This window comes from Spea bombifrons, chromosome 3 (assembly GCF_027358695.1).
Source record: "Spea bombifrons isolate aSpeBom1 chromosome 3, aSpeBom1.2.pri, whole genome shotgun sequence".
Classification (NCBI taxonomy): domain Eukaryota; kingdom Metazoa; phylum Chordata; class Amphibia; order Anura; family Pelobatidae; genus Spea; species Spea bombifrons.
The window spans coordinates 90,646,526-90,667,142 of NC_071089.1; the positions used below are offsets into that span (position 1 = coordinate 90,646,526).

Below are 20,617 nucleotides of genomic sequence, written 5' to 3' on the forward strand. Positions count from 1 at the left end.
TTGATAAGACTACTTTTTAAGCTTTGCACCAGAATTACTTTTTTGAGTTAACCCCTTATGTTTGATGTTTTAACTAACTGCATTAAGCACGGTTGAACAATCATACATGCATAAGTCCTGATTTTCTGGTCACTGTGCCTCGCAGATGGCCCATTGTTCTGCTTTTTAGGAAGCGGGGGCCATGGACCAGGTGAGGAGACCCTCTGATCTCTCCTGACCAACTAGGGGAACTATAAAATCAATCTACAACCGCACAGACCTCCATTGCAGCTACCATGTGGCCACCTCATGATGCTCTGCTGGTGATCACTGCAAGGTGGCTCTTCTGATCAGTCTGGCGGGATGCCCTGCGTATTCCTAGCTCTGGCTCTACCCGCTCCTGCCTCTATCCCCCCAACACAGGTTTCTTGGTTTGGACACCTGACATTGTTTTATAGAATATTTTCTCTTCAATATATTACAGATACATTACATTTAACAACCTTGTTGCTCATTCTCAGTTTTTTTGTTAACAATTAAGTCCCTTAGATACCGAACGTACACAAAGTACACTTATTCATGCCACTGTATCAGACGCCTTACCTGTTCGAGCCGCAAACAAGAAACGGAATGCTCCGCTGCGGTCTACTTACTCCGTTGGCAGAGAAATTGGATTAGAGTCTGCTGAAGGTGGAAGGCCCATGTGCACTCAAAATGCAAAAGGTAATAAAAGTTGCACTGATTAGACTGCTCGATTTAATGGAATGCAACTTGTTCTGCATCAGCTAAGGAAAAGAATAGCTAGAAATGTAGCTGTTGATTGCACATAAAAAATATATGTCCTGTATAGCTGGCCTGTTGTTTTATGCCGAATTCTCTGAAGCCATCAGCTATTCTGGGTATTTAGTACTATTTGTGCAATGTTGTATATTTGTAAATCCTATTCTTGATGTATTTAGGGGCTCCTGTCATTTTCCTCCCACCCTTCCTTCCCTTTTCCAGGGTAAGTAGTAAAAGGTGATGCTGCTTGAAAAAATATATAATTAAATGGGTATGCATATATCCGAAATATAAAAATTAAGTACCTTAGTACTTTCCACACACAAATAACAATAAATGTATTACATGTTTGTTTTTTCAGTGCAAAATATTGATTGCCCTAACGAAGACCTTCTTTTATAGGGAGCAAAATATAGGATGCGTTAATCTTGTACGTTATAAAGCGCTGCAGACCACGATGGCGCCATATAATTAAGACGATAATAATAATCTTCTCATCCTTATCTAACCCTGCATTCCTGTTTTCTGTTTGAATCTGTACATTATCACCAGCGATTTAAATATTTTACATAGGATTTCTAAAAAGTGTACTGAACATAGACACTTTGGTCACGTGAGGTGGGCCATGGATGACTACTAACTGTATTAGATGAGATCAATATGAGGGCTAAGCATGGATCTATTAAGACAGTTTGTCTCCCTGTCTCCTGCTAAGACCTCTCCCTATTTAAAGAGAAACCCCATTATTTATTACTAGTATCAGATTAAAAAAAGTATTTCGATTGTTCCATGGGATGTCCCCTTTAAATGCCAAATGCTGTTAAATCACCCAAATCCATGTCCCTTTCAAGTGCTTGGCAGTTCCCCTATAAACCAGTAAAGAGAAGGCGTTATGTTACACTGCAGATATCCCTTTAAATGCGCATCACTTTTAGGCAGTATTGTGAAATATTTATACATCGGCAGTTTTTCTGCGCTATGAAACCTTTTTACTCAGCCTAGTTTGGTGTAATTGCTTATAGCACTGATGGGGTAGAAGTAAACTAACCAAAGGCATTCATTTGGAAAAGACAGTTACTTTAGCAATTATACCCCCCCCAATAAACTTTAATCAGACCAATGAGATATATTCTGATATAACATGCACCTTTTGTCTTCTCTCTCTCTGACATAAGAGTTGCGACACACTGCTAATGTTCTAAGTAAAAGAAAAACAATTGGATTTCTATATAAGGTGTGAAAGATTTACATATTAATTATTGTGCCACTTATGCATATTTGTAGGATATATGTATACATACAAAAACAACAGTGTGGGTAGTCTATGTATTTGCCTGGAGAGAACAAGGACACTGGTGAAACAGGGCAATTAAGCAGTTGACAGCTATGTATAAACTTGAATGCATTCAATACACATCATCTTCTTACAGCATCACTGCAGGAGGACAGCAAATCAATCACGTACAAAAGCTTTAATGACAGACCAAGTCCGGATACAGCTTCTATCGCAAACCTGCCCAAGGTAAAGTTATTGAACCATGTATATCACATATCGTATACCCTAGTATTATTATTTGTTTTTTTTTTTTATTCTGAGAGCATACTGAGGCTTTTTGTCACTTTCAGATTACATTCTAGATTAGTTTCTAGGTGTGTTGGCCCCTAAATCTTTTTATTTAATGGTCCCTAAAACCTCAAGTCTCCTTGTAGTACATACAACATTCAAAGTGAAGTGACTTCAAATAAGATCTCCTTGATTGATTGATCTAATTGATTTTTGCCGTTCAGTCTTCTAGTGGGATAATCCTGCTACTTTTGAAATCAATGGAACTGCAATGGGAGCCACGTTTGGTAGCTAGTGCTTTTGGTCAGGGATCTTAACTATTTGAGTACCAGCCACAGAAACAAGACAGTTTATCATAGTGAATGCGTTTCACCAAAACCTCCTAAATTAAATATAACCGTTTTACCACATTACCCTGTATATCGCTGAATCTTACGAAACACATCTCTGCTAGATTCAGTGCTATAACTAGAAATCTTACTAATACTAATGAATAATCTAAAAACAGTACGTATAAGGAATCTATTGCTTATTCACATAAAACCATGTCATTTCCCCCAGGTGTATTGCATAAAGTTGTATGAAATATAGTGTCGCATTCAGTGTGTCAATTTAAAGAGAACGTCTTTAGCTAATTGGCTGTATTTAAATGTATTGTCCCAGTCCCATGGCCATATTCTATTAACTGTATGCCAACGAACAATCCAAAGATTCAACATTACATAAGTTATGGTGGTTAAAGGTGATGGAAAACCCTTCCACTTACAATTAAGGGGTAGTAGAAGTATTATTAAACACTTATCTACAGACACCAGAAGAGCCAGAAGGCTTGTTTTTTCCCTCAGAAATCTCATGGTGCTGCCACAACCACAAGGGATTCTGGGTAGGCGCATGCAAATAAGGTCAATAATTATCACCTTTTGCCTCTATATCCAGTGGATAGGTAAGATTCAACAGAAATATAAGAGGCCCTATAAACTAATATTGGGCTCATTTATGTGTATGTATGTATGTATTTTAAACTTTAAAAAAAAGAGCCAATAGGAGAGGGTTTAAATAAAATTAGATAAAAAAAAATAAACCTGGCACATGTACAGTTACCGTTGACATTGCTGTATTCCCCTATGTTTAAGAGTATGATAAAGTCACTTTAAATGTGACATGGGAAATTTTCTAGATTTCAGAAATGTAAACGTTGCTATGTCTTTTAAGCTATGAGAGTGACACTTTTCTGCAGATCCACGAAATAAACTAGTGACCTCGAATTGAGTGTTCCAGCGTTCTCGCTGCCTTACACTTTCAGAGGATTCCATGTAGAATTTGTGAACCGGTATGTAGTGTTTCAAGGCAGAGTACTTTGTGACCTCCATCATATATTAATCTGGCATCAGGGGACTCACTGGTTTGTCCATGCTTTGACAAATCATACACGCAGCTAGTTTAATGCTTTAGAGGGTTCTGAAAGCGTGTTATCTTCAATACTCTATCAAGTGTGTATCTTTATCTTGTTCAAAATAAAAATCATTAAGCTGACAGCTGAATTTGACAGTTTGATAAATAATTTGTGCAGCACAGATACCTTAGACATTTAAATGCCGGTTGAAATAACACGCCAGCAACTGAAGTCATTTTCATAGCTGCTTTATGTGTGGGATCTTTTGATTTTTGATCTCTAACACAAATATTTCTTAAAATATTCATCAAAATCGTACGATACCGTGATGTGACTTATTTATCCCACACAGGCGCTTGAGAGCATTGGTCTTAGAGAAAAAAGCCCCGTATCGGAATACCATGGGTTGGCAGGGTTTTTCATTCTGGGCGTTGACCCAAAGGAAGTCAGACCTGAGCACCGGCGGCCGCAAACCTACGAACGCGGCATAGAAACTAGCACGATCTGTGCAGGTGGGTAAACCTAATGTATTTTGTTAAGTATCGGGAAACATTGAAGCTGTCAGAATGTTTATTTTTGGATGTTTAGAAAATATACTCGGTATGTGGGAAACAAAAATCTGATTCTGTACTACCCACCTACCTACCAATCAACAGATGGAGAGATAATACATTACACTCCTAACTGTGGTATATGCATTGGGAAACCTGCCAACGTCTCAGGACCTTTACTGTGAGAGATACATAGAAACTGGTTTGTTTAAAGTTACTTCATTGAAAAACAGACCAGAAATTCTATAGCGGAGAGACGAGTGGAACAGTCTCCCAGCAGAAATGAGGCTAAAACAGTGAGGAAATGTAAACATACATGGGATAGGCATAAAGATAGCCTAACAAGACTAGACCAATAATTCATTAAGGTTTAAGTTCAGGTTTCAATCTTTACATCATGAAATAAATGGCAGACCAGATGGACAGAATGGTTCTTATGTGCTGCCAAATTTTATTTTTCTATGACAAAAAGAGTTGGAATGTATGCTTAGAAGTTGATTTGTATGCTTATTGTTCTTTTTGCATCGTTCAAAATATGTATAAAGCATATATATATATATATATATATATATATATATATATATATACAAATTCTCTGCAATTTAGCCTATTATACAGTATAAAAGGATGTCGTAAATGCAAGGATTAGGATTTTCAAAATATTCTTACTTTTGTTTTTATATTTTCCGCCGCATAAAATGTTTACTCAATAAAAGCAGCTTTTTTTTCGGATACTTTACAACCATTTTAAGGTGCGACACAAAATATTATGGCACATCATTTTTATTTTATGGTTGCCATCTACTAGACACTTATTTTAAATCATTTTTCATTATGATTTTCTTTTTACAATAATGATACAAGAGATGATAAATCAATATTGTTGCGTGGAAGTAAAAATCGAAACTTGAAAACAGACAACTTTCAAAAGAAGGCAATAATACAGTAATAATAAAATTGAATGATCTGGATTTTTTTTTTTTTTAGCCCACTTTCTGCCTGTGGCTTAAATATGTGGTAATTAGGTCTCAAACAAGCAGCGTGGGATATCGCTCTTTCAAAGGAACAAACAGAAAACCTTTCATTTCCTCGAGTAAATTAAAGAATGCCAGGAAGTCTCTTTCCCGATACAGTAGAAATATTATAATGAGGGCTTTATGGACGCCGTTGTACCAATTACCCGGCTTGTTCTCTTGTTCTTTGAATGCCAAACTGTTAGTTCACTTATTATCCGAGCACACAACTGAAAGCGTTGCCTCATACAATTTTAATTGTAATGCAACTTAAGCGTTTAGTTTATGAATGTTAATGGGGATCTGGCATCTAATTTTTAAATTGTATATTTAAATATTGTGTCACGTTCTACCTATCACTCTTTCTTTTCCATTAACAAACACATTGCTTATTTGCTTTAGAACTAACGTTTGTCTAGTGTTTCTTCCTATGGCAAATAGGCCAGTTCAACAGCCAGCGGGCAGCATTAAAGCATGATCTGATGTATGTTGTGCCGCATCCAGTTCTGGTAAAGTTACTTGTTAATTCTAGGGAATCGAGGTAATAGAGCAAGTGAGTAAAAAAAAAAAAAGTAGGCAACAGCACAAATCTGTGTTGTTTCTAATCTGAGACTGGCTAAAAACATTTTGTTTTCAAATGTACTATGGGAAGGATAGCCAAATGTGGAAAAATGAGTGTGTGACTGCATGAGATGTAGCAATAAGAAGAGAAAGAATGCGTGTCTTGGCTTCGCTCCTAATGCCAAGTCTCCTGTGGTCGGTAACACCATGGTCAATGTCATCTTTAAAAAAACAATCGTAAATATGTTTAATTTGTGCTGTTTCATTTAATTTAAAGCTTTCCTTTGCCTTTTGTATAGTGTTTCTATAAGAAGCACTTTGCAACCAGATTAAGCCCCTGTCCGATTTGTGCCAGCAGGTTTAGTCATGAGCAGGGAAAGGACTGGGAACACTTGTATGTGTGCTCAAGCACATCAAGGGCACGTTACCAACCACGTTCAGTGAATGGAGCCACAATATCTGGAATCAGCCATTGAGTAACAAAGCAGTCTTAGAAACAGACCCCAGAATCAAAATGTGTGTGGCTGTCCCTTTAAAAGCCTAATCATTGAAGAACCAAATAACAAGCAGCAAGCATACAAATCACTGCCAAAGAAATTCATGATTTTGTCACCTTTTTTTGTCTTTTGTGCTTTTCTCTTATTTTTAGGAGCGAGAGGTTTTGCTTTTACATTATGTTCACACTGCCATGCAATCTTCCACAGGTAGAGCTGTTCCTGGAAATAATTATAAATAATAACTAGGTGGACAGGTACACATTTCAATGCACGGTTTGGTAATTGTACCAGACTGCTTCCAGAGTCATGAAATCATGTAATTACCCTTCCTTCCGTAGCTTGTCATGAGTTCAAGTCCGTTATATGAAGCTGTCGCTGGCATATACAGTAAAAATTCTAGTGGCAGATAAGGTAAATAATGTGTTTCTATGGGGAATTCAACTTGCAAAAGACATCATTTAATAATGTGTGAACATGGTAAGTACTTTATATATCAGTTGTTTGAACATCTCGGGAGTGTATTCCCAAAGAACGCGTTAGCTTGTAGTTTCAAAATACGTCTATAAACTATCTTGTTTATTTACCTGTTTCAAAATCGATTATCCACAAAAGCAAACCACCCTCGACAAAATACAAACAAATTATTTGCTCTTCAATTGAGATTGAAACAAGTGATATTTTTTTCTCTTGCTGCATTAATGCTACAAAATCTGGCTTCTTAGCACCAGCTTTGACACTTGCCCCCTAGCAGGAATGGGATTAGTGGTTCATGCCAAAAACAACCCCTTATTGCATTCTATAACAGGTTAAGTTGATCAACTCTTGATTGTCCAAGCCTTACTGGTCTGTTGGGGAGGGGAGCAGGGGACGTTGGTCTCCAGAAGGCCAGTTCTCATTTTCATTGTTGCCTCACATGAGAGGTTTTGGGGATAATCTTTGTCAAAGGTATAGTTACTGTATAGGACTAAGTATTGCAGCACTCTCGAGCAGGGTTTATGGCAGGTAAGAACCTCCCTGAGTTGACATTGATCAATGTTGCAGTCAACATCTTTACTACTGAGTGTGTTTAGTAGGTACCATCATTACAACGTTCTTGGTATAAGTGAGTTAATGACCCTTGTCTAAGTCTCCAAGGATAGACCTCCAATTAGTAGAGTGCAAGCTATCATGCTATATGTTAGGCAGGGGCGTAGGAACCGGGGGGGACGGGGGGGACAGATCCCCCCCAGGAAATCATGCGGGGGGGACCGATAATAGAGAAATCCCCCCCAGGGCTGTGTGAGGTAAGTGCCCTCGGTGCACAGCTGCCCGATCAGCAGCTGCAGCGTGCAGGACTGGTTGGGGATTTCCCTAACCAGTCCAACATTAAGGGCACACTTACCGGTGTGATCTCTGTCACTGAGCACCGGGCTATGGGATATGACGTTTACATCCCAGCCCCGGCGCTCAGCATAAACAGCTGTGCGCAGCCGCACTGCACTGAGAGTGAGCGGCAAACCAGGAGAGGATGAAGAGAAAGCAGAAAGGAAGAAGAGAAAGGTAAGAGATGTGAAGAACGAGGGGGGGGTCTGATGTGCAAAACGAGGGGGGGGTCTGATGTGCAAAACGAGGGGGGGGTCTGATGTGCAAAACGAGGGGGGTCTGATGTGCAAAACGAGGGGGGGTCTGATGTGCAAAACGAGGGGGGGTCTGATGTGCAAAACGAGGGGGGGGTCTGATGTGCAAAACGAGGGGGGGGTCTGATGTGCAAAACGGGGGGGGTCTGATGTGCAAAACGAGGGGGGGGTCTGATGTGCAAAACGAGGGGGGGGGGTCTGATGTGTAAAAGGGTCTGATGTGCAAAACGAGGGGGGGGGTCTTATGTGCAAAACGAGGGGCAGTGTATATGTGTACGTGTGTATGGGCAGTGTATATGTGTACGTGTGTATGGGCAGTGTATATGTGTACGTGTGTATGGGCAGTGTATATGTGTACGTGTGTATGGGCAGTGTATATGTGTACGTGTGTATGGGCAGTGTATATGTGTACGTGTGTATGGGCAGTGTATATGTGTACGTGTGTATGGGCAGTGTATATGTGGACGTGTGTATGGGCAGTGTATATGTGGACGTGTGTATGGGCAGTGTATATGTGGACGTGTGTATGGGCAGTGTATGTGTGTATGTGTATGTGTGTATGGGCAGTGTATATGTGTGTGTGTGTATGGGCAGTGTATATGTGTACGTGTGTATGGGCAGTGTATATATGTACGTGTGTATGGGCAGTGTATATGTGTACGTGTATATGGGCAGTGTATATGTGTACGTGTATATGTGTACGCGTGTATGGGCAGTGTATATGTGTACGCGTGTATGGGCAGTGTATATGTGTACGCGTGTATGGGCAGTGTATATGTGTACGTGTGTATGGGCAGTGTATATGTGTACGTGTGTATGGGCAGTGTATATGTGTACGTGTGTATGGGCAGTGTGTATGTGTACGTGTGTATGGGCAGTGTGTATGTGTACGTGTGTATGGGCAGTGTGTATGTGTACGTGTGTATGGGCAGTGTATATCTGTACGTGTGTATGGGCAGTGTATATGTTTACGTGTGTATGGGCAGTGTACGTGTGTATGGGCAGTGTATATGTGTATGTGTGTATGGGCAGTGTATATGTGTACGTGTGTATGGGCAGTGTATATGTGTACGTGTGTATGGGCAGTGTATATGTGTACGTCTGTATGGGCAGTGTGTATGGGTACGTCTGTATGGGCAGTGTGTATGTGTGTATGGGCAGTGTATATGTGTACGTGTGTATGGGCAGTGTATATGTGTACGTGTATATGTGTACGTGTGTATGGGCAGTGTATATGTGTACGTCTGTATGGGCAGTGTGTATGGGTACGTCTGTATGGGCAGTGTGTATGTGTGTATGGGCAGTGTATATGTGTATGTGTGTATGGGCAGTGTATATGTGTGAATATTAGGAGTGTATTTGTCTTATAGTGTATACGTCTGTGTAAGTATGTTCAAGGGCAGTGTATATTTATGGGGAGGCATGTGTGTGTGAGCAGTTTATGTATGTTTGGGCAGGCGTGTATAAGGGTAGTGCATATGTGTGAGTACTGGCAAGTGTGTATGTGCAGGAAACTGCAGCGTATATGTGTGTTTTTGTGGGCAGGCATGCGTAAGAGCAGTGCATATGTGTGTGTATGAGCAGGCATGTCGTACTTAAAGGGAAGAGAATGATTCCCTGTAACACATGTTTAACTCAGGGGCGCCTAGGGTTAAATCCAGGCCTATTTCTGGTTAAAATGGGTGTGTGTCACTGTATATAGCATTTGGACACAAGAGAATATTGCGGGGTGCTACTTGGTCTAGGGCATCACTAATACAAAGCGCCACTCGTTAAATCTAGGGGTAGGCAGAGTAAGTGAATGATGTGTTTGAATGCGTGTCTGGGTGTGATAGCGTATGTTTGTGGGTATGTTATTGTGCACATCTGTTTTTGTGGGTATGTTAGTCTGTTTTCAGGTGTGTTATAGTGGGCATGTGTCTAGGTATATTAGGGTTGGAATCTTTTTGGGTATATTATTGTGTGTGTGTGTTAGTGTGTGCATGAGTGTGTATGTTATTCAAGTGTCTAAGTGTGTGGATATGTTCCTGTGTGCATGACGCGTTAGGAGTCTTAGATGGATCCTTCAATACATCATAGTAGTCTCTGTGGCCGTGTCCAGCGGGGTCCATCTGTGGTTGTAAGATTTTTCTGTTTCTGTGGGAATTTTCTCCCATTCATCCAGTAGAACGTTTTATGAGCTGAAGGTGATAAACCAAGACATTTTGGACAGCACTATGCTTCTAACTTTGTGGGAACAGTTTTGGGGAAGGTCTGTGCCCCAGTGTACAAAACAAGGTCCATAAAGGCATGGTTGCAAAAATTCCCCACAGAAACTCTCCAAAATCTTGTGGAAATCGTTCCCAGAAGAGTGGAAGCCGTTATAGCGCCAAAGGGGGACCAACTACGTATTAATGTCTATGTATTTATAATGCAATGTCATAAAAATCAGGTATACCCTACCAGTAAAAATGCTATCCCCCCCAGATTTTTAGGGGTTCCTACGCCCATGATGTTAGGCTTGTTGTACATAGTTTTGGGAACAAAGGGAATCGCTGCTTCATTGATAAGGCAGAATACCCAATGAAATCACGCGATTGAGCCCAACTTATACCCAGTTCTGCTTGTCAAAAAGTTGTAGTGTGTCAATTTCTTCCTCCACATCTGTATTTTGGTCCTCAAGTTTTAGCCTAGGAGGGACCTTTCCAGGCTTAGTCTATCAACTCTGTATATGTTGTGCATTAAATTTCCTTTCCTTTAGTCTTCTGTTTTCCAAAGATATCTATTTTTGTACATACGTAAGGTTTATGCATTTTAACATGTTTTTTGGAGCCAATATCCTTATTAGAATGATATCAGAAGGCTGTACTGTGCCGTGGAAAGTACTAAGTGGCAATTATTTGAATTTCATGGTTGACATTTTAGCATTAATAGAACTGAACAAATCTGCTTAAGGGTTCTCGTGAACAGATTCACTAAAGCTGTACAATCCACTCATTGCAAAATTATAGGCAATGTTTACCCCACAAAATAAATTAAATATGTGTATTTGTTTTGAGATGCAAAAATAATGATGTGTTGTTAACGTTAGTTTCATTTCTGTTGTCACCGCTTTAAGATGTAGTGTAATTTCCATCTTACATTGTGTATAATTGTCAGTGTAAATAGCAGCCAAAAGACATTGATAAATAAAAATATCAGATATATTTACTTCCTTTAATGCAATAAAAATACATTATTAAACAGGTGGCATTATTTAAGGCAATGTTCCCAAACTTACTGTTCTCCTTGAATGCGATCTTGATCTGAGGCATTTTTGGGTGGTGGGTACTGTTCTTCTGGTCACCACCACCTAGGGTGATGTTATCTCTGCCATTCAGGGACACACTACAAAGCAGATGAGATTACACACACGGGCATATATTATATATATATATATATATATACACATATACATACACACTCTGATTCACATATACACACCATCACATACACATAAAATACATTTTGTTTTATATATATATATATCTCACACACCGATTCACATATACACACACCAACACATACATATAAAATACATTTTATATTATATATATATATATCTCCCATACACACTGATACACACCGTCACATACATGTAACATACATTTTACAGAGATTCTTTATCACTCCCATCACTCCTGTATTCCGATGGCACGTTGTGTTCGCTAATCCAAGTTTAACACTAACAAGATACTTAATCATTAGAAAACTCTTTTGTAATTATAATAGTACAGCTAAATGACCCCAAACTTCACCCTGCCTGCCAGGAATATGCAACAATTATATTCAGTCATGTCTACCTGCAGCTACTAGTGGCCACCCTTCCCTCTCTGGAGCACCCATATTCAATTACTTTGGACAACTGAGCATTGTTACCTGAGTTGAGCCCTACCTTTATATACCTGCTATGCCCTTTAGTCTGGGCATTTGCATTTGTTTGGCTTGAGTCCCTGTTAGTCTGCTTGATTATGATTTCCCATGTATGACCTTGGCTTCTTCACTGATCCTGATTTGTGTACCAGACCCCAGCGTGTCCCAGACTTACCTATCTTCCAAGCCGTGTGCCCTGCCTGAGGGCTTCCAAGCCGTGTGCCCTGCCTGAGGGCTTCCAAGCCGTGTGCCCTGCCTGAGGGCTTCCAAGCCGTGTCCCCTGCCTGAGGGCTTCCAAACCATGTGCTTTGTCCCTACTACGGTTCCCCTGTCCCTGCTACGGTTCCCCTGCAAGTGGGCTTCCTGCCGTCTCCCCTGTCTGTGGGCTTCCTGCAGTCTGCCCTCCCAGTGGGCCTCCCGTTCCAGGCCTGTCTGGCAAGACTTTCTTATCCACTGTATATACCAGCCCTGTTCCGGTTCAGCAATACAATCTATTCTTAAGTCTCATGCTAGGCTGATATATATATCTTATCTGTACTTACCTGTCTGTCGATATGCATCTCGGAGTACAGACAGGGCCTCAGATATCCCCTGCAATTGGGCTGCTACCCGACCTGCTGGCCCGCGTCCTGACAATCTCACATACACACTGATTCACATATACTATTATATAGTAATTATTAGGAAGTTTTGAAAACTATGTAGATTTCAGACTTAATATATATACACTCATTACAGACATTAGTAGATTCAAGTGTTAACCCCTCTATTACCAGGCATGACCAGATCCATAGAATTAGCTTCTCTATTACCAGACATTACACACACAGTCACACAAACAGACAAACACAGTCACATACACACAGTCAAACAGACATACCTGGTGCTGGCTGCAGCCTACACTGTGCTTGGTGTGAAGGAGGGACTCTCCGGCAATTAGGAGAGTTGAGAAGTCTCTCCTGATTGGCTGAGACCTCCTGCACTCAGATGTCTCATTCGGGACAATGCATTGTCCTGGTTGGGGCTGCACGGGACATGTTGTCACCCTACCACCACTCTAACTCACCATTTGGTCACACCATCTCTACAGCCAAGCCCTTGACATCTACAACAATTAACCAGAGCCAGAAAACTGCATCATAGTGACTTTCCAAGTCTGTTAAGAAGATTTATAAAAGAAGTCTCAACCTTCTGCATTTCAAACCACAACGCACAGACCTGGGAATAAACTCTGCTGAATGTGTAAACCTGCGTAGCAATACATATATAGCCATATTAGCCCAAGAGTAGTTAGTTGAAGTTGGGCCCACACGGAAAAATATATTGTCACATAACTTGAAAATACTGTATTACTTAGATGGATAATAATACTTTAGCATACCAGAAAAAAACATAAAATAATGCAAATGCAACTGTACTATACAAATAAAAGATCACAAGCACAAGAAAAAGGAAAAATACAAAGAAATTCGTGTATCAAGCTATGTCAGACAAAAGACCACACAAAATGGAACACAACAATGTGGTCAACATTATCAGTCTCGGTACGTGATAAAATTAAGTAGCCGGTTAAATATTGATTAGAGACTGATAAATTCTATTGTAAGAGAATGGATTTGTGATTACAGTTTTATTTAGTATTTCATGCTTGGAATGTGTGAGGGGAAAAGGTTTTTGTTTTTTAATTTCTTAAGCAATGCCTGTGTGTTTTCATAAAAGATGGTATGATCCAGCATAGGACAAATCTGATGGATTTGAGTTTAATAAAAAAAAAATTCTTAATAAATGTATTTTCTTTATTCCAGGTCAAAGCTACTGGAGACCAGAAAGTAGCTTAAGTGACTGTGCAGATGATAATATTGTCCATGAGATTGTTGAAAAGGCACAGGCTCAGTACCTGTGTAATTTTATGGAGCAAAGTTTTAGCCCCAGACCATCCAGTCAGAGATCATTGCAGAGACCACTAACAGGTGAGCTCTTGGAATTACTCCATATTGTGATATAGACATATAAGACATGTTTTGTCACATTGATGAGTGTGTGGAGTGTCAGATGCTGTCACTACGATACTGGTGGCATATATCAAAACTGTCCAGTGGCAATTTATTGTCTGTGTGTGAGTAGAGGACATGCTTCACAGTTGTGTTGTGTGTTCATAACCCAAATGCACGAATTACAGAACCATGGAGCATTATGAAAACTGTGACCTACTTGAAAATGTGCTTCACTCTTACAGAAAAGCCATTTCTGACTATAAAAACCAAATATCCTGTCGACTTGTGTTTATGAATAAAACAAAAATTCCCTACTGCTTAAACATACTAAAAATGTCATTTCAACATAAAAATGTGTCTATGGTTGTGATTTTAGATGCTGTGCACTTCCCAGTTGTTAAATTTTATTGTGATAAGTGCAGCCATTGTTGGCTATGACGTCTATTTCTCTCAATTGACAAATGTGGTAAACAAATCCAACACAAAATCAAAATACAGCAAGAAAAGTTTTACTAAATGGACAAAGTTGAAAAATGAGCTTTAAAATGATCCACTATTGAGTAACAGATGATGATTATTGGCATGAGTTATTACTCTTCATGTTTTACGTCTAAATTAATTTATCAAAATTCATTTCAGTTGTTCATTGGGCAACCAATGCCTTCTTAATTTATTTCAATGATCCCTGTTTCATATGGGACGTGCATTCACATGCTGCCAGTTTATTCTCCTTTTGGCTAGGTTCCATAGACATGTCGCACCCTTTGAAGGCACCCTACTCACCCTACTTAGAGGTAGGGTTCAGATGGTAGTTTATTTGTAATAAATGAATAAGTAATCTTCCATCCCGTAGGTAAAGGATGATGGAGGGAAGAGGAGTGGAATGAGAAGGGGCACGGTTAAGCCTAACTGAACCCCCATGCCAGTAGGGTTTTTTTTTTATTCGTAACCACATCCCACTGGGTACAGTATGAGGGTAAAAGTGAGGCATGGTAAAAGCTCCATGCCTCACATGGGGTATTTTCAGAACTTTTGCCCCCCTCCTATCCCAATAAGCAGGGGATGGGAGTTTAGTTGGGCTGCATACACTTCAAGATGTTTTATTGCTCCCTGCCCCTGTACATCTGTACATGGGCTGTGACTTGCAATTGTTGGCCTTCCCTTGGTTAATAGGTGGTCCTATTTTTTATTTGCTTATTCCTTAAAAGCTAGTTGGTTGTTTGTTATTTTTACTAAGGACTAAGGTTATTTTTTTATACTTAAGAACTACAACAACAAGTATTTATATAGCGCTTTTCTCCCAGTGGGACTCAAAGGGTTCTTAGCACTTTTGCTAATAATATATATTGGGTTTTTTTCAAGACAAATGGGGTCTACAAACCATTCATGTAAATCAATCATTTTATCATTTTTTAGTACAAAAATATTAAAATGGGAAAGATTTTGGACAAAAAAACCCTAATTTTCAGTTTTACCTATAAAAGCTATACATAGCCTGTGCAGATAAAAAATAAAAAAAAAAAACCTTAATTGTTAAAAAAATGGGCAAAGACTGCTGTTCACTCCTGCTGCCGGGTTAAGGCTGTAATTAGCCACAAGCAGTGAGAGTTACCGAGGATGTAATACTACATCATCAAGCTTAAATGCTGTTTTTTCAGGGATATAATATTACAGCCTCCATCCTTTAAGGGTTAATCATGTAATGTGTGTGTGGGGGGGGTATTTTAAACACCCAATTTTGCAAGCTTCAGGTAAGGACAATTGAGTTGTATTTCAGGCCTTTGTCGGCATCTCACAAAATTAACTGAGAGTGTGGAAGATAGATGGAGCAGCCTACCGTCAGAAGCGATAGAGGCTAAGACAGCGATGGAATTTAACTTCTTAAGAACTGATTTTCCTATTTCTAAGGACTGGAAGGTTTTTTGAAAACAAGACTGCAAAAGTACAATCATTATTTAATCCCATTTCTCCAAGATCCATTATGACACACTTCAAAATATCATACAACATGTACATCATCCAAATTTTAGGAAGACAACAAATTAAATTCTGCTTATACCATCAGGCTGGTGCTGAGTTAAGTGGTTGTATATACAACAGTGTTGCTCATAATCAATTCCTTCTTGGCAACACGCAACCATTGTGTTTTATTCTATAGCAGGTTGTGCTCAGCAAGGACATTTTATATTTAGAACATTCATATATCTTTTGGTTGGTTCATGCATATTCTTGCTGTACTTAACATGACACCCAGTCAAGATTAAGTTCTTTACCTGGATAAGGCTTTTGTATAGTTATTGCAGGTCACTAGCTGGTGATTAGGACATAGCGTGTCCTTTTTCTGCTACTAAGATTTTGCCAGTAAACAAAGCATAGCTGTTTCTATGTATTTATCTATCCAAGCTATATCGTTAAAGAGATTCTTAGTTATTTGTCCTTCCCACACATCGCTTTCAATCCTTTCTATTTTTAACATCCATCCCATAGAGACACTAATGTGACCTAACCAATGTCACAAAGAACAATGAGAGCAGAAGCAGATGTAACCACACAAGTTTACCACTGTCTTTAAATCACACGCAGACACACACTGGGGAGTGTGTGTGTATATGTGTGTGTGTGTGTGTGTGTGTGTGTGTGTGTGTGTGTATATAACATTATATATATATAATGTTATGTAGACTTTGAAGAGTGGTCTTATCACCATAGCAACCAGTAAATGTACTTGACGGTACAGTACTTATCACTTTTTGGTTGCTGTAAGTATAAACGTTTTCAAAGTTTGTCACCAGAATCACTTTTTAGATATTTTGTAAATTATGGGATGTTTGAAAATAGTATCTGTTTTACTTTTGATAGCATCATACTCTCAAAATTTAAAATATTGTTTGAAAAATTGATGGGGAATGTGTGTAAAGTACAGTTCAAGAGGGAAAGGAGCTTTGGCCCCCTTTATCTGGATTTCTTCTCTTCAACAACCTGCTTTCTTTCTTTATTTCCTCACTTTTTTCTATCTTTGTTTCCTTTTCTTTTATCTTGCTTGTCTAACTTTTACAGTTTTCATCTTTTCTAAGGCTTATTCTTTCCCCACCCAAACATACATATACAAACACGCATCTACTTATACACATGAAAATACACACACATATACATGCATACACATGCGCACACATATATACATACACACAGACATATATATGTCTGTGTGTGTGCATATACCGGTAGATATATATATACACAGACATACACGATACTGCAATTTGATTGGTTCCCGCGATGTGTGGCAATCAGCCTCCCTCACTGACACTGCGCACAGAGAAGTGATGTCATTTCTGAGCACACAGTATCAATGAGGGAGGGTCATTACCGAACTTGACTCTAGGGGGAGACTAATGACTGATCAAGGTTTGAGTCTTTACGCCGGTAAAGGAAGGCAGACTAGATGTGCCGGATGGTTTAAGATTCAGCTATATCCATTTTTTACCTCACTAACTGGACATTTATAAAAACAATGATTTGGATCTCATGTGAAAACATTCTTTTCAGGGGGCCATTACAAAAGACCTTCTTCCGCAAGATCTACATGGCAGATTTCAGAGTCTAGCCGTACCCCACGACCTAGTTCAGCAACAATACGGCCGTTATCAAGAGCAGCCAGTGAAATTTCCGAAATAGAATTCATTGACTCAACAGATAATGATGACCCTCTGTCTGAACTTACCGAAGAACAGAAAATGTTGACTGTATTGGGAAAAGAACTGGATGCGTTAAGATATCTCCCAGGTAATTAACTCTCTATGCCAGGAACGCAAAAGACATGCATATGGATCTCTGTTTTGTATCACTAAGATGTGGCTTAATGTTAAACACAGTATCTAATTTAGTAGTTTATGATTATTTCAAATTGTAGTTTATTATTATTCATTTATATTGTGCCATCATACTCTGCAGAGCAACATAAATGCATAGACAGTGATGACAGAAAGCAACACATTGCTTTTACTTATTAATTATTTAGGGTAGCTTTCCGCACATCCAAAGTTTCCTAGAATTTCTTTGCTGTCTTCCACTGGAAGTTTATTCCAGTTATCTACTATTCTTTCTGTAAAGTAGCACAGCAAAAAAGGTCTAAGAAGTGATCAGGTAGAGGTGTGGGCAGAAGGGTAGAATACACCAACTTGGCCATTCCTGCCAGTGAAACTCACCAACCAGGTAATGTTCCTGATGGAATGGGGGGCAGCATGTTTTGCCTCTCAATCAATCATTTATTGCCATCTGAAAGCTGGATTTGACTCCGCATAATTAGCCTTGCTGTAAATGTTCCTTTTTTCAAAGTGAAATCTGTATCTACGTTCCACCAGTGTTCATTTAGACCTTCTATTGCAAGCGTGACCTTTTGCACTAGCTTACACAATGTTAAAGCCATTTCACGCCGCCTTTTAAACCGTTTTAGTGTCAGATTATTACAATCAGATGTAATGGAAATATATGCTTTGTTAACTCTGCTGATCCAGTTATCACTAGGCTTAATTGTTTTATGGATCGTATATTTAATTTGTGGCCTGGTAGAAACATGCCGTTGAATGTAAAATTGTGACCTTTTACAAAATGGACATTGAAAACTCATAATTGTGGGCAGCATCACAAAAGTAATATTCTAGATCTCTAAGCCAGTCATTTACACCCCTGTCTACAAAATAATCAACGGCCAGTCTGTTTTAGGTAATACAGATGCTAACTACCCAGTGACCTCCAATGGACCCGTTCAAAGCACCAGACGTGGCAAGTTATCAACGTTGGATGCTCAGTCTCCCTTAATGGCACGTCTGCCTCCAAATAGGTATGCAGTTCTCCTTTCATTTGGCAACCATTACAGGTTCATAATTTGTTGTTCTCAATATGTTTTGTAAAATCATTTTTTTTATATACACATATATATTATACCTGCTGTCTCACACAGTCTACTTTGTCTCACATACTGCCCCTCAAACATGAATATCCATCTGGTTGTACCGTAGAGTCAGGCAGAGGTAAGTGGAGGGATTGGCATGGAGTGTGGACAGCAGTCAAAAATAAGTTAAGCATGAGACAAAGGAAGAAATGCGAAGAACCAACATTTCAAACGGCTAAAGAGGGACACTTTTGCTTTAGAGTGTGTGGTTAGAGATGTGACTAGGGACATGACATTACCAAGAGCCATTTCTGAAAGTATGATATATTTTACATACACAATTTGATGTAAACATATTTCTGTTGTTTAAATACATATTACTGTAAGACTTTTGGCTGTAGAACATTCTGAGCTCCTAGAAAAGTGTGGTATACGCTGCTTGTGAATGATAACGTGCATTTAATGTGCAGAATTGAGCTTTAAACATGACGTATTTATATTTTGCATGATGTCGGGAAATGTAATTCCATTTTTTTACTGAGGAAATCCTTTTAAAGCATCATCTTATGCAAAGATACTGTATATCCCAACATGCATCTGACCATATTTTCATAATCAGCTTTGTATTTAGCAGATTTTGAGAAAATCAAATTAAAAAAAAATGTGTTGACTTAGGTGAGTGTCCTTAGGAAACAAAGTATTTTCAAGAGTTTGAAATGGATTTAACCAATATTTTACAAATCTGACATATGTTAAGAGATGTTAGCCCATCATATAGGTATGTTTTGGCCATTCAGAAACATGTGATAAATGTAGCACACAACTAAAGAAATGCCCGTGACTTTTATACATTTTTGGGGGTTTTGTAATGGTGGAAAACCGGTACTGAACATTTCTGCAGCTGCATGTGTGCTTGTTTTCATTGTCACCAGCAATTGCATGTCATAATCAGAACCTGTTGATTTTTGGGGGACAGACACACAATAAATTGTACCCTTTAGAGCCCTTGCTTCGTGTGAGTGCATCTGCTTTATTGTTGATGTCACATTTAGTAACAACAGCTGCGTCTCATAATCTCATAGATATATAATTAGGTTCTTTCATATGTATGCTGTGATGACTATTATTTTTATTTCAGCTCGCACATGATTTCCATGGAATCCCTGCAAAGCTGTGATGGAGAAAGTGATTCAGGCGAAGATGAAGAGAGCCTGCAGGACAAACTCAATGTTCTGTCACTCCAGTAACCAATCAGTGTTGAAAGAAATATTTTTATTTATCTCAGTTGGATGGTGTTGTATTAAAGTTTTTTTGTTTGCATTTGTTTGGCATTTTTATTAGTCGCTTGGAGGATTGTATTGTATTTTATGTTTGTATGTATGGATGGATGTTTGTATACAGATGGTTAAGCCATCTAAGTTCTAAAGTGCAGAAAGACTCACCTTCCACGAGGACCTCTGCCTGAATAAAAAATTACACTTAAGACCATTCTGGCTTGACTTCAGCTTTTGTTCCTCCCCCAAATCCCAATTCCAGTAATAGATACTTTTTTAGGTTATTTTCCATTAACATAATTTCTAGATTTAACATCAGTAAGACAAGGGGCTAGGAAGCAGGATATAAATATTACAATAAAATAGATTTGCAGTGTAATACAATAGGAAGAATTACTGATGGCTCATACAGTCAGCTAAGTGGTAGATCCCCTTGTGACACCAGTAATTTTATATGGATTTTCTCTGAGCTAAATAACGTATTGCTTTATTCTTTCCGTCTATTAAAAGAAAATTACAGGTATAAATAACATTGATGAAAACCAAGATCAGTTCGAATACTGTCTATTTTTACTATTTTCGCTCAAAATTTACTGCGTACATTCCCAGGTGG

The 20,617-nt window shown here is 38.9% G+C and overlaps 1 protein-coding gene across 1 annotated transcript in view; it reads left to right on the forward strand.

The window, feature by feature from the left end:
• ZBBX (zinc finger B-box domain containing) overlaps positions 1-20,208 on the forward strand; it is a 57,683-nt gene extending 37,475 nt beyond the window's left edge. Inside the window, exons 14-20 of the mRNA XM_053460387.1 lie at positions 521-702; positions 2,190-2,281; positions 4,069-4,228; positions 13,651-13,815; positions 17,386-17,622; positions 18,562-18,679; positions 19,869-20,208. Coding sequence (XP_053316362.1) covers positions 521-702; positions 2,190-2,281; positions 4,069-4,228; positions 13,651-13,815; positions 17,386-17,622; positions 18,562-18,679; positions 19,869-19,977 — 1,063 coding nt within the window. The 3' untranslated portion in view covers positions 19,978-20,208. The remainder of the gene's footprint in view (positions 1-520; positions 703-2,189; positions 2,282-4,068; positions 4,229-13,650; positions 13,816-17,385; positions 17,623-18,561; positions 18,680-19,868) is intronic.
• The last annotated feature ends 409 nt before the right edge of the window (positions 20,209-20,617 follow it).